Source organism: Telmatherina bonti, assembly GCF_933228915.1.
Source record: "Telmatherina bonti genome assembly, chromosome: 17".
Taxonomy (NCBI): Eukaryota; Metazoa; Chordata; class Actinopteri; order Atheriniformes; family Telmatherinidae; genus Telmatherina; species Telmatherina bonti.
Window position 1 is genome coordinate 22,588,153 of NC_136615.1, and position 20,513 is coordinate 22,608,665.

The 20,513-nt window shown below is 38.2% G+C and overlaps 1 protein-coding gene across 1 annotated transcript in view; it reads right to left on the reverse strand.

Moving 5' to 3' along the window:
• Positions 1-7,821: 7,821 nt before the first annotated feature.
• Positions 7,822-20,513, reverse strand: part of LOC306768749 (transmembrane protein 132C) — a gene marked incomplete at both ends in the record, with an annotated part of 172,219 nt that continues 159,527 nt past the window's right edge. Inside the window, 4 exons of the mRNA XM_079257173.1 lie at positions 7,822-8,904; positions 9,402-9,593; positions 14,177-14,486; positions 18,939-19,147. Coding sequence (XP_079113299.1) covers positions 7,822-8,904; positions 9,402-9,593; positions 14,177-14,486; positions 18,939-19,147 — 1,794 coding nt within the window. The remainder of the gene's footprint in view (positions 8,905-9,401; positions 9,594-14,176; positions 14,487-18,938; positions 19,148-20,513) is intronic.

Consider the following 20,513-nt stretch of genomic DNA (forward strand, 5'->3'; position numbering starts at 1 on the left):
TAATCTATTTACACTTTGCCCTCAATTACTGACTTAATCAAATGATGATTCACTGTGCAAGTCAGCTGGTACTCGGACAGAAAGCCGTCACTTGCTACATTCACAGCATTGCTGCTCACGTATAAAAATATTAAAATTAGCTTCACTTCACTCCCTTCATCCATATCCGCACTGCATTCAGACAAGGACGAGTTTGGAGTTGATTTCTGTCTTAGAGTTTTGAGAATACTTTTCCATTCCTCTGTTGTAGTTTACAAAACAGTTAAACGTGTTATTAGAAAAGGGGGCCAGAGCACCGTGCAGGCTGAGTTATCAGTACAGTAAGCCTAAGCTCGCTGAAAGACAGGCAGGAGAGGCTTGACACAGGATGTCAGAGCAGCAAATAAATGTTTGATTGGGAAAGTGGGCCTAAAGAAAGGAAGCATGCACGGGCGGACAGCTTGACACCACCCAGATAATGGAGCTGCCAGAGCTTCTCCCACATTACATCTCACCTCACCCAAACACAATCACAAGCACAAGCAGTTCATACACAAATCGCTACACACAAACACTGGCATGTCTCATGCACTCTCAAGATTGGTATTGAGCCCAAGAATTAGATGGCTGCGAGAAAGACAAGTAGAAACAGGAAAAATCAGGGGTAGGTTGGATTGGTGTGAGAAGAGGAGGCGTTATTGATTGGAGGGTAAGGTGTAGGGCTCCACTTAAAAACCACCTCTCCCTCTCCATGTTCGGGTAATCTCCCCTGTAAGCTCCTAGAGCCAGGCTATAATTTGATAAATCGTTGGGCTGAGATGAAGTGACAATTGGCTTGATGGTGCAGTGGCCTCCCATCCTCTGACACCGATCATCTCATCCCTTTTTTTTTTTTTTTTTTTTTTTTTTTTTTACAGAACATTAAATATAGAGTCCCTTGCTTCTCTGGCTTTGTGTTAAATGACATACTAACGATTTGTGCTACACGGAAAAGAGTGGGGTTAAAAAGGAAGAGGACAAGGATGTCAGCGCAAAATGACAGGGGATGTGCACGGCTGGGACACAGGTTAAATGGGTTGAAAACATTTGAGAACAGTGATCCACCATGTTCAAATGGATATTGGGATGATTTAACAATCACCATGATTTTCTTTTCCTAAACCATATGAGTGTTAATACAATTTATCCTTTTGGGTACTGACTGTGTGTTTCTCATGGTTATACATACTTTAATCACACATGAAGAGGCATAAGGAGTAACCCTCTTGAGAAATCTGTCCATGATTTAAGGTTAATCTATTCAATTTGGTATAAAAACAATAAAACATTTATGTCTTTGCAGGCAATGGTTGATTGATATATAACAGGTTTCTTCTTTTTATTATTGAACAAATAAAAGAAACAGTTTGACTTTTGCAACATGTGTGTGAATCACTTACTGTCTTGGAGGAAAAGACACTTCAAAAGCTTTAAAAAGGTTTCGTTGTTGCAAAGGTATTGCTTCATATTGCTTTATATTTTTCAAGTTCTCCAACAGCAATTTTGTCAGCAGTTTGTTTGTAATTGACAACCCACTTTAGTGGGGCCATGCTGTGGTCTTTTGTATACATAAGAACACTATGAGAAGTGAGTCACACATCTTCACAACTGGGCATCTTTCACATCAAACCAGCCAGTCTTGCCTGCTGAATTAGTCATTGTAAGATTTGTTCTTATAATTATGTATTTACTGCTGCCGCTTATGCTCTTTACAGTACCAAGACATAAACACAAAAGATATAATAACAGAAAATTTGTCTGAGCAGAATTACAGCTTTTTCTGGTAATTTCTGAGATAATCAAGTGTGTTCTTTTCTTTTCAAATATGTTTGCAAAACATTGTATACTTATTCTGACTCATAGTTATTATAATCAGAAAATACTGGATAATTTTCTGCCAGACAACATATGAAGTGCAAGTATTAAACCATAAGTCATGTTGTCCTCTTAGCTTAAAAAAAGTCTAGTGTTAAAAATGTCTATATTTAAATATTTCATGTTTGCATGTACTGTTGCGTGTGCTGAAGCCTGCAGTCCTGCAGATTTTCTATGTATCCCTGCTTCTGCTCACCTGACTCAAATGAGTGAGTCATTGTGCAGAACTTCATAGGCTGTTGGATCCATTTCATTTGTGTCCGGTGTGTTGACGCAGGGATACAATGAACTCCTGCAGGACTGCAGCCATTGTGGGACTTAGTTGAATAACCTTTGTCTCGTGTTTAACATTTATGGTAACTGTTAGATTTAATGGCATTGGTGTCATGCAGCTGCAGCTGTTGCAATATTTGAAAACAAATTAATTAATAAAGAATTGGCAGAAAAAGCAAAAAATTCAGAACTTGCAGCATATAGTCTTATACAATAAGCTACCGTATGCAAGACTATAAGCAACTATAAAGTAGTGGGTGGAAAATTATTTACTACCATTTTAGATTTGACCACCTTAAAGGGTTTGATGGAAGTTCACTTAATAACTTGACTTAGTTTTCTCTGCTCAACCTGTGTGAGCAGCAACGCTACAACTGCTGAAACAGCGGATAAAAAAAGTCTTTATTGGTGTGTTTTTTACCCAAAAACATTATCAGTATATACGCATTTTATGAAAAACTGTCTGTCTAATCTGTCTAATACTATGACTTTTATGCCGTTCTATTGTCATTTAGCAGATGTTTTATCCAAAGCAACTTATATATGCACTCATATCCCAATAGGCACATTGGAGGGGCAACTTGGGGTTCAGTGTCTTGCCTAAGGACACTTCGGCACATAGTCTGGGAAAACCTGGAATCGATTTCCCAACTTTCCAGTTGCAAACAAACTGCTCTTCCTTCTGAGCTACAGCCGCCCTTTTGCTCAATCAATTCGATGATTTACAGATAATTTCTTTAAAATGATGCTTGTCATAACAGGAAATTGTTTAGTTGCAGTTATAAACGCCATTAGTGAAGAGACAGAAAACAAAGATGATAAAGCAGCACCAGAACTGTGTAAGTCTTTGCCCCTGCAGGTCCAACACACTTCCTCACTGTCTAATTTTACATTTCTTCTTATAATCCCCCTCATTTTACTGATGCTTGTTTTGGTTTTTTTTGCATTGTTTTTATCAATTTACTGACTTTAGTGTTTTGTCTTTTTACTATTTAATGTTTTAATTATTTTGTGTTCAGCATTTTGTTCGGCGGTTGCTGTCTTAAACTGTGTTTATAAATAAAGTTGGCTCTGTACTTTTCAGTCTTCTTGTTTTTACCCAGTAGTTCTTGTTAACCATTTGATTATTGTGTGTTGCCATTTGGACTTGATGTGGAACCTGTCATTTCTTCCTAATGCATCTAATTACTTTTTTCATATTGATTCAGTGCGAATAAATAATATTAAAGTTGGAGTATGTAAGATTTTCAATATTTTCAAAATAAATTGACTAAAAAAATAACTACAATCATCATTAGATAGTTTTTTTTTTAAAACATGTAGGTTCTTGTAATTTAATAACACATCAAATACGGACAGACTGGAGCCTACATGTTCAAAAAACTATCTAATTATGACTGTAGTTATTTTATTAGTTAATTTATTTTGGAAATATTGAAAATCTTACATACTCCACCTTTAAAGAATGAAACCAAATCCCTTGCTAGCAAACTGTTAGCAAACAGTACCAAGCATCACTAAAAACAAGCAGCTTTTCTGAAACTCTTGCAGTCATGAAGATGATGAGGCCACATATTTGTTTAATGTACAATGAATGACATTAAAATGACTGAGAAGCTTTTGCTAGTTATTTTTAATCTTTAAAACTTTGTTGATTTAAGATTACAATGATAAGCTTACTGAATGCTCTCTGAAGTCTTTTTTTTAAATTTTTATTATTTCCAAGGACAGTTTGGAAGCATAAACACAAACAAACAACAATGATGTCTGTACCCTTGGTTCTTCTCAGAAAGAACCAAGTCCAACATTGCTCTTAACCTGATCTGTCACTATTGTGCAGCACAACAAAAGCACCAGCAAGCAAGCCACAATTATCTGGTCAGGGACCCAGAATAGTCATTTCCACCCAGGACTCAGAACACAGACCTAAGAACAAAAATGCCAATGGAGATCAAATAAGCAAAAAATGAATTCTGGAGGGCAGAAGTGTTGCTCTTTGCTCAGTATAGGGGGGTGCAGCAGTTGCAGCCTCCTCTCTTCTTGGATCTCCATAAGGCCACCACCGCAGGGATTGCCAGTGTGAAATTGCACACAGTGAAAAATGCAGTGTTACCGTTCTCTTAATGAACTATTGGTTTGTTTTCAGGGCCACACCAAGTCACTTAAACCAACATTTTCGAATGTCTGATGTATCCCGCTTTGCAATTACAGGTGCAGACAAAGCCAAAGGCCAAGAGCATATTGTGTTTTCATGTCAGCAAAATAAAGGAAACAATGGCACATTCACACCTGCTTTAAATGCACTATTCTAACCCATAAATCAAACTGACAGATACACATATGCACATAAAACACACATGCACAGGATAATTCTTCTCAGCTTATCTGCACCTGACCAAAGCAAGCAGCAGGACAGTGGGACTGTGCACTGACTAGTACACACACACACACACACACACACACACACACACACACACACACACACACACACACACACACACACACATGAATAGCAACTTTCAGGTCCTGCAAGCAGTCTGTCTTGTTGACAGACAGGACCCAGAATGTGTTGAAGGTTTACATTAGTTGGCACGCTAGTAAATTCTGTTTATAAGTGAGTTGATCACACATTGTTATCAGTAGCCATCTTTAGTGGTTATTTAATTTCTACATTTTATTCAGTCTTTTAAAGTTGACGCTCAATTTAAAGTAGAATCCACAACAAAGTTTGCTTTAGAGCTGGACTACTTCAATATACAGCGGGATATCTATCTATCTATCTATCTATCTGTCTATCTATCTATCTATCTATCTATCTCAGATCTTCTCACCTGGATGTAGATGTACTAAAAAAAGCTTCAGTTGCGTACTATTGATATCAGTAATGTAAGTGGAGATGTTCAATGAAGTGCATGTCAAATGTATGAAATGGCAAGGAAATGAAAAGGGTCATGCTAAGGACTGTTGTCATAGCAACGGTGGGGAAATTTATGAAATGGAATAACTAGTGATGTATCGGTATAGGAAATGTCAGTGGAGATGGTTTGTAATGGTGTAAGGGTTCTGTTCCATTATACTTGACAGGAGCTGGCAGTTACTTAGTGAGCCAGACTGACTGTGGACCCAGAGATGTTTGTGTAAGCAAGAATGATGCCTAGCAGTTGGACAGCAGAACATGTCTATGTTAACAGTGAAAGGCAGCAGAAGCAGTTTGGAAAAATGGTATAAAAATGGAAAAGGGAAAAAAAACTAGAAAAAACAAAAAAAGAGTGAAAAAAATGTCCATTGCAAGAAACAGCTACATTTAAAGCGAAGAGGCTTGATTTAATGTTAAAAAGAAGTTATTTAATACAATGAGCTGGAATTAAGTCCGGAAGCATAAAAAAAAAAAAAAAAAAAAAAAAATCCACTCTAAATAGTACTTGGTACTTATTAGGAAATTCCCAGAATGATATTAGGTAAAGAATGTTTAGAGGGGGCTTTTCCCCTCTACTCCTGCTACAATCTTTTTTTTTTAATTAACCCAAAAACTGACCACATTCCTCAGGCAATTTTATTGCAGTGCATTATTGCTGAGCACCTTTCTTTAAATAAAATATTTACACATTGCATTTTCGCATGGTAACCTGGGCATGTCTCCAATGGCTTTGCTTTCATTAGGGTGCAAAGTATTTCTGAATAGGTACTGTAAGTGGGCATGACAAATGACATAGAAAATGTCACATTAGCATGTAGTAAGAATGAACTAAACGATCTCTAATTGAGCTGCCCTTTGAGAGAGGGGAGCGTGTCTGTGATCCTGTGAAAAAGACTAATTGTCTGAGTATGCTACAGTTGACCTTGTACCTTTTTTAAACAGTATATTATGATGCCCATGGGTCTTTGTACATGATAAGTTTATTACACTTTACACCTGCCCTCTCATTTCCCTTAACAAACTTCCTTTTTCCTCACTTATTATAGTAATAAACGATGCCGATAATATATCACCTAAGTGTGGAATAACAACTTGTTTTTGTGCTTTTAATAGCATCTGTTGTCAGAGCAACATCTGTCCAATATGATAAGTATTTAAGCAGCAGAGTTGATCTACAAAATTGTACTTTCTTGTATTTTTTGTATTCAAATCACATTAGGGAACACGTTTAAATCAAGTCGTGCCAGATTCTGTCAGTATGTTTACCAGAATTAAACATTTTGAGTATCTAAACATAATAAAAGTGCGGTTGAGGACAACAATCTGTTTAACAGCCAGCTGGAGCACCTTTCAATAGTGTCTAAATCCAGTGAATCTAAAATATATATGCACCTTCACCAGTGCAGAGAGACTGAAAATGGGCCAATGAATCACACAGACCAACAAGAGTCACCTTCAGGTTTAATTAGTCCAGCAGCCACTTTTAAAACAGAGATACAAGTAGAAAAGGATGGACCTGACTAATACTGCCATGTGACAAAGGGGGTTGACAGGTCAGATATGGACTTTCATTTCACAGTTTTTCATATTTTTTTTTTGTCAACTGTCATGATTTTTTTTCCAACATGGCATATAGAATACCTTGACAAATGAAGTGTGTTATTTGATCTTTTCCTAATTCAGGTGAAACAATCTGGAAGTGGAACTTTTATGACATTAAAACTCTGCATCTTACATTACTCATGTGATTGTCTGTTGATGTTGTTGCTACTGCTCAGTATTTCTCAGATGAGGGTAACTTGCTCGGATATATTCGTGACATGAGCCCGTTTGATTTAGGTAGCATAAAAAGTCCACTTTATGTTATTATGCAAAGGAGGATGATCCAACACCAATCAAATTATAACATAAAAAGGGAAAATGAAGGGTCTAAAAAAAGCTCTTTAAACCAATATCAACAGGCTAAATCCAATGCCAAACTCTCCTACAGTGAATGAATGGAATAACACTAGACTGACATGTCTCCAGGAGTACGGGCTTTAGTTATCTACACAATTTCAGTTTGCGTATCAAGTCAGACACACGTGCTTCCTCTTAAATAACGTCATGCATGGATCTGATTTCTGGAGACAAAACTAGAATGAAACAGGAACAAAAACAAAACCAAACCAATCAGCACTTTACAAAATGTTACTTTACATATAGTATCTTTAAATCAATCTGTGTTTATATACAGTACAAAATTGCTTTAAACGCTTCTCTTGTAGAATCTAACACTGCTGGCATGTGGTGAAGAGCATACAGCAACTCTAGAAAATGAAACACGTAAAAAATAATCAAAGTACAAAAAGTACAACAAATACAACATTAAAACATAGTGATTTAAAAACAAGACGTGAAGCAGTCTAGATGTTGCATAAAAAATAAACTCAACCCCAAATGAAGACAACATACATTTAAGTTAAGCAACGATGCCATTTTAACGTTTCCTTCTTTACAACTATGCTCTCGTGTCATGGCGAAGCATGTCATGTCCTTTCTTGCTCGATCCTTTCTGAGTCATGGAAACATCGATGGCTAAGTCCACTTTTCTGTTTGTGGTGAGGTGTTCACTTAGACAACAGCTGTCAGTCTGCTTGCTCACCCCTAAATCCTGACCTCTGACCTCTCATCTCTGTTTAATCTGAAGGCATTCAGGTGAGTTTCTCTTATAGTTCATTGAAAACCCCCAGTACCCCTTACGCAGTGTTCTTAATTGCATTCTCGTTAAGCTTTTCCATGTAGTTCCTAAGATCCTTTGAGTCCCCAAGCTCGATGTCTGGACATACCCATTTTATCTCACTGGTCTGCACTAGTGCTAATGGGCTGAGCACTGGACAACCATTACTGGACTTTACATTGGAGAAGGTGGTAAACTTCACCCTCTTTCTCTTGGTGGTGGGGGAATTAATAGACTCATTCCTGTGATCTCTTCCACTTGAGCTACAGCCTCCTCCACCAGTGCTACCACGCTGGATGCCTCCATTTAACAGCTGACTACCTTCCTCTAAGGCACCGCCCAGTTCTTCATGCTGCTGTTGCTGCAGACAAAGTCCTTCTTCTTGGCCAAGCCAGACCCAGTCGTGGGCATGGGGCATAGCCTCTTGAGCCTCCAGAGGCAGCTGCTTGTTGCGGTACTTATATGCATACGATATGCAGTTAATAAGAAAAACCAGGATGGCCAGGCAGAAGACCCCCAGCAGGGCATACATACCAATCTCCAAGTCTGTCAGGCCTCGTCGAGATGGCAACAAGTCGTCGTCAGAGCTGCGGCTGCGTGGCAGCTCGGCTTGGTTTGGGTATTCAGCAAATTCATTCGGGGCCCTTGCTCCACTGTCTGCTGATAAACGGCCCCCGTTAGGCCTCATTGGAACATTGCCCTTAATAGTTGTGGCTCCTCGGTTAATCAACCCAGTTTCCATATCGGATATAGATCCACCATAATATGGAGAATCAGGGCGCGTTCTTCTATCTCCTGGTTGTCTGTACTGGTCTTCTGACTGACCAAACCTTACCTGTATGTTTACCATTCCAGTGGCTAAAGTGGTACGCCGTTTGCCTTTCTGGCACACTTCTGATGGGCTCATTTCAACACGCACAAGCAAGCCCTGGCCTTCACCCCTGGCAACAATGATGGGCCACTTCCATGCTGTACTGTGCTGCACTCCAACCACCTGTTCATCCAAAGATGTTGCTGCCAGGGTAAAATATGCAGGGTTGTAGTTATCTAGAAGAGTCATGGATCCATCACTGAACTGGAGCCAAGCACTGATGAGGGACTCCTGTGAGAACAAACACACAGCAAGACACAAATTAGCACAGCAGCAGTAAGTAACATGTGAACGAAAATAACCCCCAAATAACTCCAAACAGATAAATCTGGAGCTTTCCATTTGAATGCATAAAGAATAAACAGATGGAAAACTAAAGTGGAGGAAAAAAGTCTGCTTTAATTAAGGAAGAAAAGTTTATGGAAACAACTGGGTGAAACAGATTTAAAAGTATTCTCCTGAAAGCTCTCCTGGGAAGAGACTACAGCCTTTATTGGAAATTATAATAATAAAAATAAAAAGAGCTGAGGAGTGGTAGGAGATGCAAATAAAATCAAGCTTTACTATGTCAAGTTTAAAAGAAAAAATGTAATAAGTATAATTTACTAAACCATAACTCCAATGTTTAACTTACAATCCAAATACAATTAAAGCAGAGTTAACGCCCTAATTTAACATTCTCTAATAAGAAATTAAGAAAAAAAGAAAATATTTGAATGTAATCTTACTTGTTTTAGTGATTCAATGACTTCCTGTGTTGTGGCAGTAGCAACAATAGCCCTGTTACTCCCTGGGCTCAGTTGCAGTGACAAAGACAGTCCAGATACCAGCTGTACCCCAAGCTCTGTAACACTAACTTTATCATCCAGCACCCTGATGCTCCTCTCAGCCAGAACGGATGATGTCAGAGGAGACAGCACCTGGGACAAATAAACATACTTATTATTAGTACTTCAGAGTAGTTATTGTTCTTGTTTTTAAGTGGTCCAAAGGGACAACTAGAACTGTAAATGAAAAGGAAACGTTAGCACACTCTTGTTCAGAATGATTCCAGTCCAACGCTTGAGCTCTGAAAGTCACAAGTCATGCTGGATGTGTAGTTTTCTCAAGGATTTCTTTGTTTTTCTTTCTTTGAATTTCAGTGGGAGGCATACAAAACAAAAATAAGCTGAGTTTTGCCTTTATCATATATCAATAAAAACCTTTATGCTCTTTTTGCTCTCTCTCTCTCTCTCTCTCTCTCTCTCTTTTATTGATGTTCTGCCTGCACAGGAGCTCCTGTTGTTTTTTTCCTTTCTAAAGATCTAAACCAGGAACAGCTTCTTACCCTGGGCTGTCCATGGCTTACATCATGTGGTCAAAATTATGCAATAATTATGGTTAGCTTTGTTTCTTATACTTCTTATACTTCTTACATAGTTCAAGAAAAGAGTTTCCAGATATTTACTGAAACAATCGATTCAGTTATCGATATAGTTTTCAGAATCAGAGTCTCAACACAGTGATTACGATCCATTTTGCTAAATGGGAACCACATATCTTCTACATTCTAACTCCGCTGGCTGAAACATGCCTTAAACAATACAGAAAATGGCAGAAAATCAGGAACTCATATATTCCAACATACTGTATTTTTGAGTTCTCCTTACTGATATTTTCTCCAGCTTTTTGAGCTGCCTGAGGTGTAAGCTTGTAAATAGCTGTGATATTGTTATGAGATGAGAATCTCTTCTATCTGCTCCAATTAGGGCTCCAGTCTCTCCTGCAGCCACCCCCACATGGCTGTATTTACCAGCCATAATGAACTGTCAGCACTGATCACTGCCTCATTTGTACAGACCCATTTTCCTGTTTTCCTTCCTTTGGTTTACCTCTCTTTGCATTATCCCCCTGCCTGCCCACACAGTCCAAGCAATACCCTTGAATGTTCAGCAGCTAACAGTATGGCCTCTGTACAGAATGCACATTCCACCCTTACCTCTGCAGAGGGTGGAGATCACAAAGTGAAACTGATAGTGGTCGTGAAACTTAGCAAAGATATTGCAACTAATATTTGATCTTTGCACAAAAGACTTTATTGAGGTTTACAGTTAAAAATAAAGATAAAAAAAAAATCACCTGCATTTATGTATTTAAATTATATAAAGTCAAACTTGAGCTAGGAGTTTAAATTCTTCAAGTACAAATGAAGTGCATGATGTAAGGTTTAAAAAGTAATGCTTCACCTTTGAACAGCAGAAGCTCATCTTCCAGCTATGACAGGGATGACCTGCATCTTTCTCCTGTAAAATTGCAATATAAACCTTCTGACATTTTCTGGAGAGCTCCGTAGAAGTGCTTTACATTCCTCAATAGTCTTCCCATCCAAACCCTGACTACCACATACAAACAAAAGTCTATTTTCTTTCTGAGCTTCTCATCTTCACATGTCAAGGCTCCTTTCCCCGCTTCTGTGGTAGTCCTGTTAGCAACCGGGTTGCTTCTCCTCCTCTTATCAAAGCTGGGTGTCTCTTACATCCCATCACAGAATTGGCCCACATCCATAACCGTGAGATTCTCCCACCAGGCTTCCAGACATGTCATCTACCTTTCTCACACTATTTCTTAAGTTTACTTTTTTTTAAAAAAAATTTCTACCCCCTGAGAACAATTAAATACTTTTTCCAGGCTTACCACTTCCTATTCAAAACTGTCAAAATCTTGTCTTGTAAGATTTCAATTCAGATTAAGAAGGACTCTTACATCCTGAAACCTTCCAAATCCCAATTACACCTCGATCTGGTCGAGTGAAACCAACAAAATTACATTAAATCCATTGTAACCAAAACAACGTGTGTGACTCACACACTGATAATGCTGCAAACAGCAGCAGGATATGTGTTTTGCATGCAAGCAGCCTATCCATAAAATGACAGAATGAGAGCTCTTAAATGGATTTCTTCCCCTCTTCTGCTAAACCATCAAATTTGTAGCTCAGTAAATTAATGATCACATTACCCGTTCGATAGACGCTATCGGGTCTTCTACATCAGTGGTCTTTTGAAATCCTTGGCTTTAATTTAAATGTCAAATGTGCAACTTCAGCTGCGATACTCAGCTGAAATGAATGCTAACTGTTTTTTTATGTACACTGTGAGGATATATATTAATCTATACAGGCCGGAAAAATAATTGTAAAGCAACAAACTTTGCCTTTTCAAAATATTTTCTCACACAAAACTGAAATATAACACATAAATTGTGAGCAAAAATGACAAATTCCTGAAAAAAGATAAACTGAAAGACCTTCAGAAGTGCTTTGCTCTGGATGTGTTGCATATGTGCTTGGATATCTGCACTGTTTATTTAGCTACGTAAATTAAATGCTCTTGAAATAAAGGTAATAGGTAAGAGGTAATAAATAATGTTACGTTGTTTTTGATGAAAGGAGTTTATTCAAGCATTTGAGTCTGTTACACATTTTTATGTAGTTGTGATGTTTGAGCTACAGTTTGAATGATGTGCAGCTTTAAAAGAACAACAAAAATCAGTCCTGCGGTGCACATAACTCTTCGGTGCGGCAGGAGATTGTGATCTCAGTTCTGTGTTTCAACAATGTGTTGCCCTTTGTTGTGCTGTCTTGTAAATGCCAGACTGCTGCTGATTTATGGTGTGAGAAAGACTCACGTGTTATCTTCAGCAGGGTCCTGATTTTTATCATAAATAGGATTCCAAGTATTTGTGGATGGCATGAGAGAGTGTGTGTGTGGGGGGGTTGTACTTGTGTCAGGGAGCAATATTGGGAGAGGTTGAGAAAATGAGAGACCGTGCAGGTGTAAGCTTTTATTAGATGTGCCATTAAGGGATGTTTCTCTGTCAACCCAAGAGGGGCTTAAGTGTTTGTGTCATGCTGCAATCAATGTGGCTGCTCTTGTATTTCTTTTCCCTTTCCACTGCCAAAACTACTCTGTCCTACTCTGCATCCTCTGCAGTATCCTTTTTGTCTTATTTTGTGGTTTTACTGTGCAAACATTATGGCAATAGCCAATGACAGAACACAGTCTGGGACATATTGCGGCAGTTTTGGCAAAAGCACGTCGATTCATGCATCCAGTTCATGCTGCTTCTTGCCAGGTATCCTTCGTGTCTGTGTCTGATGCACCAGTTTTGGCCTTATTAGCTGCTAACAGAAAATACTGAAAATGTCAATCTGCTATGCTCACTTATTACCAAGCAACACCGTGTTCCTGAAGAGGTTGGAGTTGGCATGGAGGATAGCCATAAGATCAGAAAACATGGCGTTTCAGTTCAGGAGGATATGTAGAAATACTTGGTCTCCATTTGGTCATTTCAGTCTGCTAATTGGGTGTTGAAATTGAAGCTTAAGCATGTAAACATTCAGTTTGTTAATTGCACAACCAGGTTGAGCTACTGTCTTGAGTTTAGCCTGGCCTTGTCCCAGTATACCAGCACAGAAGTGTAATTGAATTATTGACTCAAATTTGTCCATTGCAACAACACAAGGGGGTGATATGCCTCCATTCAGCTCAGCACTGGTGTAATGACTGACCTGTTATATCATGGACCGAAACAAAAGTCAAACAATTCAGCTGGCGGCAAATTGTCACCATGTTGGGTTGTGAATCAAATAGCTTTACAGCTTTGCAGTTTTGAAGTTATTGTATATTTAGCTGTTACTAAACACATATAATTTATTTCTTACTCTCTTTTGTTACCAATTCCTCTTTTTTCTAAGTGCTGTTGTCTTCTGTTATTTATGGGTCAAAGCCCAGGGTGGGAAGTGTTAAATACTTTTCATGCAGAAAAGTGTTAGACAAGGATAACCTTCAACACAAAGGGCTCATGATCATGTTAGTTTATAGTAAAGCAGACTACTGCTCAATTTTAAGCTGCCTTAGGTCTCTGTCAAATAAAAAACAAATGACTTTTTGTGTCCTTTATACTCCACTATACCCATAAACTGGATATTAACTGTTGCTGCTCAAGAATCTATGACTGCATGAACAAAGTTATATAAATAGCAGTCCAGCTGACTTTACTCAAGCTATTATGATTGTGATCTAGATAACTGAGAATCTACACCAGCATACCTACTCATGTATTAGGGCTTACAATAACAACAAAAAAAGTTCAAACTTGGTAACTTTTGCAGTAGATAAGTTGGGTGACAACTTTCGTGAGGATTAAATCATTAACTGTGTTATACAACACAACTTAACGGAGGCAAAGTAACTCCCACTGCGGCTAATATATTACTGCATGTTTAAGGTTACTCATTTCAGTCCAACATAAGCCAAAATCCAGCAGGTTTCATATAAATTCCCACTTTCAACGCGCAAATCAAATTAATTGGTTCTTACAGCCCAAGTTTTTCACATTGACTTATCAGTTTGAGCCAGGTGTGTTGGGGCAGGGATACATGGAAAACCTGCCAGATTGTTGATCTTGTAGGACCAGAATGAGATTAGATTAACAATGGCAGTAAAACATACACCCATCCAACCTGCAGTTTGGTGGTTCCAGCGCTCAGTCCCATTAGCACTTGACCCTCCATCAGTTCGGCGATCTTGGCGTCCACCACCTTCAGAGATTCCTTGACCAATTGTGTCACATCCACCTGCCAGTCACTCCCCAGCAAGAAGTTCATCTGACCCAGTCCGTCCTCCTCTGTGGATCCCTTACTATTTTCGTTATCTGCCACAAAGTGTGTGAGGACGCGTAAAGTGGTGCTCTGGTACTGGGCTACACAGGTATTGTCTGTCCTTTCCTCCGCTGCATCCACGCCGTCCCTGTCATCAGTGACCCTCTCGTACCTAGTGGAAAAGAACCAGAGGTGATGTTTGGGCTTTGAGGTGACAGCACAGATGGACGGATGAGTAAAAGTGCATGAATTCAAGCTGCTTCTGAAGTGAAAAGCAGCGAGTTCTTTGTATTTAGACACTCCCAAAAAATAAAAAATAAATACACAAGAGGAATTTTTCTTTTTTTCTGCGGCAGAATAATTCATTTTTCTTCTGTTCACCATTATAGGTGATGACGTCTAAAACCTCTGATGTATTTAATGTTGTCAAATCCTCCACTGTGTACGGCTGCATGTTTGTCTGACATTCCAAAAGTCACAGTCTCCCAGGGTTTTCAAAAATCCATTTAAAAACAGCTTGCAGAGACAAACTGCTGCCTGGTTTGTTTTCTCATTTCCTTTGAAAGGGCAACTGATATTTTTTCTGAGTCTGCCATTTATTTGGCCAACGCTTTGCAGATATAGTCATTTCAGAGCATATGTCTTTTAACAAATGATTGTTTGCAAACTGAGCAGCTGGTCTTTTGCTCTTATGCATGTCGATCTCATCACAACAGATTCACATTAGCTAGGTTAGGAAGGTAGGAAAGGAGAGAAAGTATGAATCCTGCATAAGATTCCATTTGTTTGTGAAGAGTTAGTACTATGCAAGATGCAAGACCTCCAAACACCAATGCAAGAAGAAAGTGAAGGATCAATAAGTTATTGTTTCAACATGTAAACTTAAAATGGCACCTTTATTTTCTTAAAATGCTTTCTTGTATCTAATAGTATTAAAGCTGTGATGCAAAAACTGAAGAAGAAACAAAAGATATCTGCTTGCATAAAGGCGCATTTTTGTTCCATTTAGCTTCAGCGTATTGTATCGCCTCAGCCATATGTTTTGCTATAGCTGTTGAAAAAAAAAAAGTCAGGCAAACAGATTACTCTTATCCATCTGCCACTTTTTTCCATCACACTTTATCTCTGTATATAGATCTGTTTGTTGTTTTCTGCATTGTTATTGTCATCTATCTCTCACTACGTGTCTGACTTTGACTTCACAATTTATCAGTTTCTAACTGGAATTTGTACTAATCTGTTTTTTTCCAACTCTGTTCCTTTACGTTTCTGTCTCCCTCTCGCTGACTCCCCTACATGTTTTATTCTTACTCTTTCAAGCTCTGCTTGCCTCTCCACCGGTCAGGTGGCCAGGGGGAGTGACAGTGACAGTTTCCATTAGGTTTAATGAGGCATAGCCGGTCAGGCAGAAAAATGGGCTGACAGGTTAACATGTTGTGGCCCAATGGCTTGGCTTAGTTCCTAACCTGCATTCAGCATGCCCCCCCTTCTCCCTCTCTTCCTACACATGAGTGAGGGGACAGCAATCTACACCAAGGTGACATTTGTGGCTGGCAGCAGAAACATGGGGTCAGGGCATGTTTGTAGCTGTGAGTGACAGGTCACCTATGGTGTTGGACTTTAATGAGGTGGTTTGGGCACTTATGAGAAAGTGAATGAGTGCTCACTTAGCCGGAGCATGCACTCACCGAAGTATGAATGCCAAGAAAATGTTGCCCATTTAGCTTTCTCCTTGTATTTGGTTTCTTCTTCTTAAAAATACACACAAACTGCACGTAGTGTTCATTCTTCATGGAGTCATGAACTTGAAAGACATGACAAATGGGATCCGGCATTTATAGCAGGGGGTATTTGTGTAAGAGTGCCACCCTGTGGGTTGTAGGCGGACTGGAGATATAGTGACTTGGTGGTAGTTATGGAAGCGCAATACATGCATGAAGTAAACAGTTTAATTATAGTTCTTTGTATAACAAGATATAAAGCATCTGCATATACAATATTTAGGGTTTCAAATCCAATTCAAAGGATTGTTATAGTTATATTTAAAATACTTGTAGGTGGTCTTAATTTGAGCTAAGCTTGTTCAACATTTGATGCACTTCACCAACAACCAAGCTAAAATATCTGTAGATATATCAGCAGCATACCGTTTTGCCAAAAATGTATATTATCATTGCTGTATGTGTTGGCTGACAGGTAAGGAAGAGTTTATATACAGAAATAGTAAAAATGGCACCCATTATTTTAAAATGCATTGGGAATTCTTTTAACCTGTTAATGTTCAATTAAATATGTGACCTGGTTACAATGAAAAAAGCAAAGATTTGGATAAATCAAGATACTTCTTTATGTTATGTGTATTTAAATAATTATTATCAGCCCTGATATAGTTTTTCCAGAAAATGTTGGCAGTGTACACACACAGCCTTACATGCATTCATAGATAATTCAAACAACGTGTCACTAAAATGTCTAGAATGAAGACATCCCAGATGTTAATCAAGCTTGGCTTGATAATAAAAAGAAAAAAGTGGCTTCGGAGGTCATAAAAGACTGCAAAGATTGAGTGAAAACTGAACAAAAGGAAAAAAATAAAGTTTAAATAAAAGAAATTTTGGCTCCATATGTGGATCACTTCTAGTTTAAAGCATGTCCTACATGTGGTTTCACCTGTCCATAACAATAATACTGCTGCCTAAGATGTCACAGAACTGGCTGTTTTTTTGTTTTCCTTGTAATATATATACATATCATATATATCAAATTCCAAATGTCCTTACGTGTTGTATTTTTCTTCTATTGTTAAAAAGGGAAAAGCATTATAAACCTTTGCTTTAGCCATTTGGCTAATTTAGATGATCTTATTTATTATTTCCATTGTTATTTTTTTGGAGGAATCAACTAACAAACCACTTTAAACTAAAATAACTAAAAGGCAAGAAGATCTTGCATTAAGGTTCATGTTATATTTTTACATTTAATGTTCCTGATCTACATCAGAATCTCAAGGATTCTATCACTGGCAATACTCCAAATGTCCAGCAAGTATTTCAAAATTTAAGTTGGGAAATTTCTTTGGTTTTGTTTTCTTGTTAAGAGACAGAAAGTAAAACCTACAGATAGTTAAAAATATTTCCTTGGTGGACAAACAAAGCAACCAGCCACAACGTCCTTGCTGCAAGCAACCACAAATCTCTTTACATAAAAAAGGAAAAATTACTTGGGGATTTTAATCTTCTGTTGTACATAATATCCTTAAAAGCTTTAATAGAAATTTGGAGAATTCTATGTACCTTGGCTAAAAGCAATAAAATAGAGCAAAAACACTCGGATCAGGGACTAAGGCAGCAGAACCATAAACACATACAATTCAAAACTTTAGGAAACTTAGTTTGCTGTTGTATTCACATAAATGCAAGTTAAAATGATCATGCACTTGAAATATTTTGCATTCTATGAAATGAAAACTATGGTAAAAGAGGTGTTGAACAAAAGTATAACTGAACGACAATATCGAGCATGAAAGGACAAGATTTTATTTAGTGAAGGTGTTTGTCCCTTTTGTTGTCAAATATTTGAAGAGGCTTGAAAATGACATGATGCAACACAGCTGCAATATCTCTCAGTCCAAAGTCTTTTTAAATGTGTTACTAGCATTCAATTCAATATAATCAGATATTAATTAAAAAAAAAAAAAAATCATTTCTCAGTTTCAACATTTGCCCTTTGCACTATTTTCAATTAAATCAGGGGCTGACATGATTAAAAGTCAGTGGGCTATCATTTCATTCACTTCTCAGTGTCTCAACATCAGGAATGAGATTGCATTTTAGAGCTCTAATAGTTAATAGTTAATGGTCTCTAGTTAAATAAATTTCCAGCATTACAAATGCCCTGCATGTAGTATTCCCACCCATGTAAATAATGTATGATTGAGATCGTAAATTGTGTTTTACTGTAAAAGTCTTGCTCAGATGAAAGGAATGTTTGAGTGTTTCATGTCATGATAGCTACTGACTGTCTGGTCACAGTAAATAATGATAATAATAGCTATTATTAGATTCAAATGTGCTCCAGTGATCATCAGTTTTCATTTGAATATTCTGTTATAATCAGCCTAATTCAGATAAAAGAAAAATGACTCCATGTTTTGTTGGAACTGCCTTGTACAACTCACACTGTGCTGCATATGTCTGTGTACTTTATCACTTTCAAGGCTTGCAGTGTTGCCCAGAAAATTACAACTCATTTCTTATTCTCTTTAAGTACTTTTTTTGGGACCCAACTCTGGTGAATTATGAGACTCTCATTACACAGCTGAACATGCCTTTTATGGCTCATACGTCTGCAGCGCTCATGCCCAGCCAGTTCAATGCAGGCTTTTCTTATTTCATTTTACTAAGTGACAAATCTGATACACACGGGGATTGTGAAAAGCTTCTCTAGTCACTGACCTAAAAAAGAAACCAAGATTCGTCCTCCCACATATATGTTCCCTTTGCCAGCTCATGTTGAGATACATGGATACACAGTGGTGAAAGAGGCCAATTTAACATTCGGCACTGGAAATGTGACGCACAATATGGATCGAATCCTTTAAATGCAATCGACAATCACATCTTACCTCCTATTGCCTGTGCTAACCGGAACTCTCCAGCCCTTAATCTGACTAAGCTCAGGGTCAGCCACGTCGATGAGCAAGGGTAGGCGGGGCATCCATACACTCATTTCAAGCTGCGCGCTGAGAAAACTGTAGGTGAAGTTGAGCATCACCTTGCTCTTTCCTCTTGTCTCCTTTCCATTGACATACACGTAATCGCATCGCTCGGAAACCTGAGGTGGAGAAGAAGACAGAAACATAAATAAAGTCAGTTTCAGAATGAACACTGGCAAATTTACATTTCCTAGAAAGCATACGCTGCAAATCAGACACGTCTATTTTATCAAGAAAACTGTTGGGTGCTTTGAGAAAGATTACTTTCTTTTCTTTTGTCCAGTCAAGAGAATGCTTTGAGATACTTCAGGATGGAAAGATTTGGCATCGCTTCAGTGAAATATCAAATGTCTGGCATGCTAAAATTCTTTCTCCGTGTGTTTCCTGTGTGTCTCAGTGTGTGCACATCCATCCTTAATGTGTATGTGTGAAGCATAGTATGTGAGTGACTAATATGACTTTAGTCCAACTTAACAGATGGAGCTCTGCAAAGACACAAACCTGTTTCTCACAGAATCACAGAAAAAAAAAAAGGGCTCAGAACTGAATCATGACCAGCTGGAAAAAAAATGCAACTTCAGTCAGATATCAAAGTTTCTCATGTGCATCTCCAACAGAAAGAAGCAATACAGCAGGGACATCAGACATACCTGTTATTATCTATCCTCATCACTTTCAATCTGAGGATCAAATCTTCCGTTTTGTTGGCAATCACTTGTATTTTAATTCATTTTCGTCTAAAACACCATCATGAGCTTGATTGGCACAACTGCTAATTTCAGCACATGTCCTCAGTAGTGTCAGTGATGAACCAGTGACACGAAGACTGTCATCTGTCTCTTCTTCTTTGCATATAACTTGGCAGCTTCACTCTCAAATGATGTCAGATCAGAGCTTCTCTCTAAAGAACAAAACTGACAGCTTGGTGTCTGTCAGTTCTCTCTTCATTCTCGCTTTCATTCTTTCACGCTCACCCCCACCAGTATTACTGGATCTTTTACATGGTTTGTCTTTCTATAATTAGAGCAGGTAGTTTTATCAAACTGCGGGAAAAGTTTTGCATTTCACTTGGATCTTTTTTTTAAGGTATTACTCATATTAATCCATCCATTTTCTGTACCTTAATCCAGTTTAGGCCTGTGGAAGGCCTGGAGTCAGTCCCAGTTGCTATCAGACAGGAGTTGATATACACACTGGGCCATTCATCATAATCATTTAATACATATTGGTGCCAAATCATATACAGTCAGATACATCTTTAAAGACCTAACTTCATGTTTGGTCTGATGAAGATCCGCAGCGCTCAAAATGTGCATATAATTGCTCTGCAGTGTACAGCTGTGTTTCTTGTTTTTCCTTTGTCGTGGTTTGTTAAGACTCTGACTTAGCACCTGCCACCTGGTTTGCACATCATGTGAATGATTAGGTTGTTTCACCAAACTTTACATTTACAAGAATGTTCCTTCATATAGTGTTGTTTCTGGT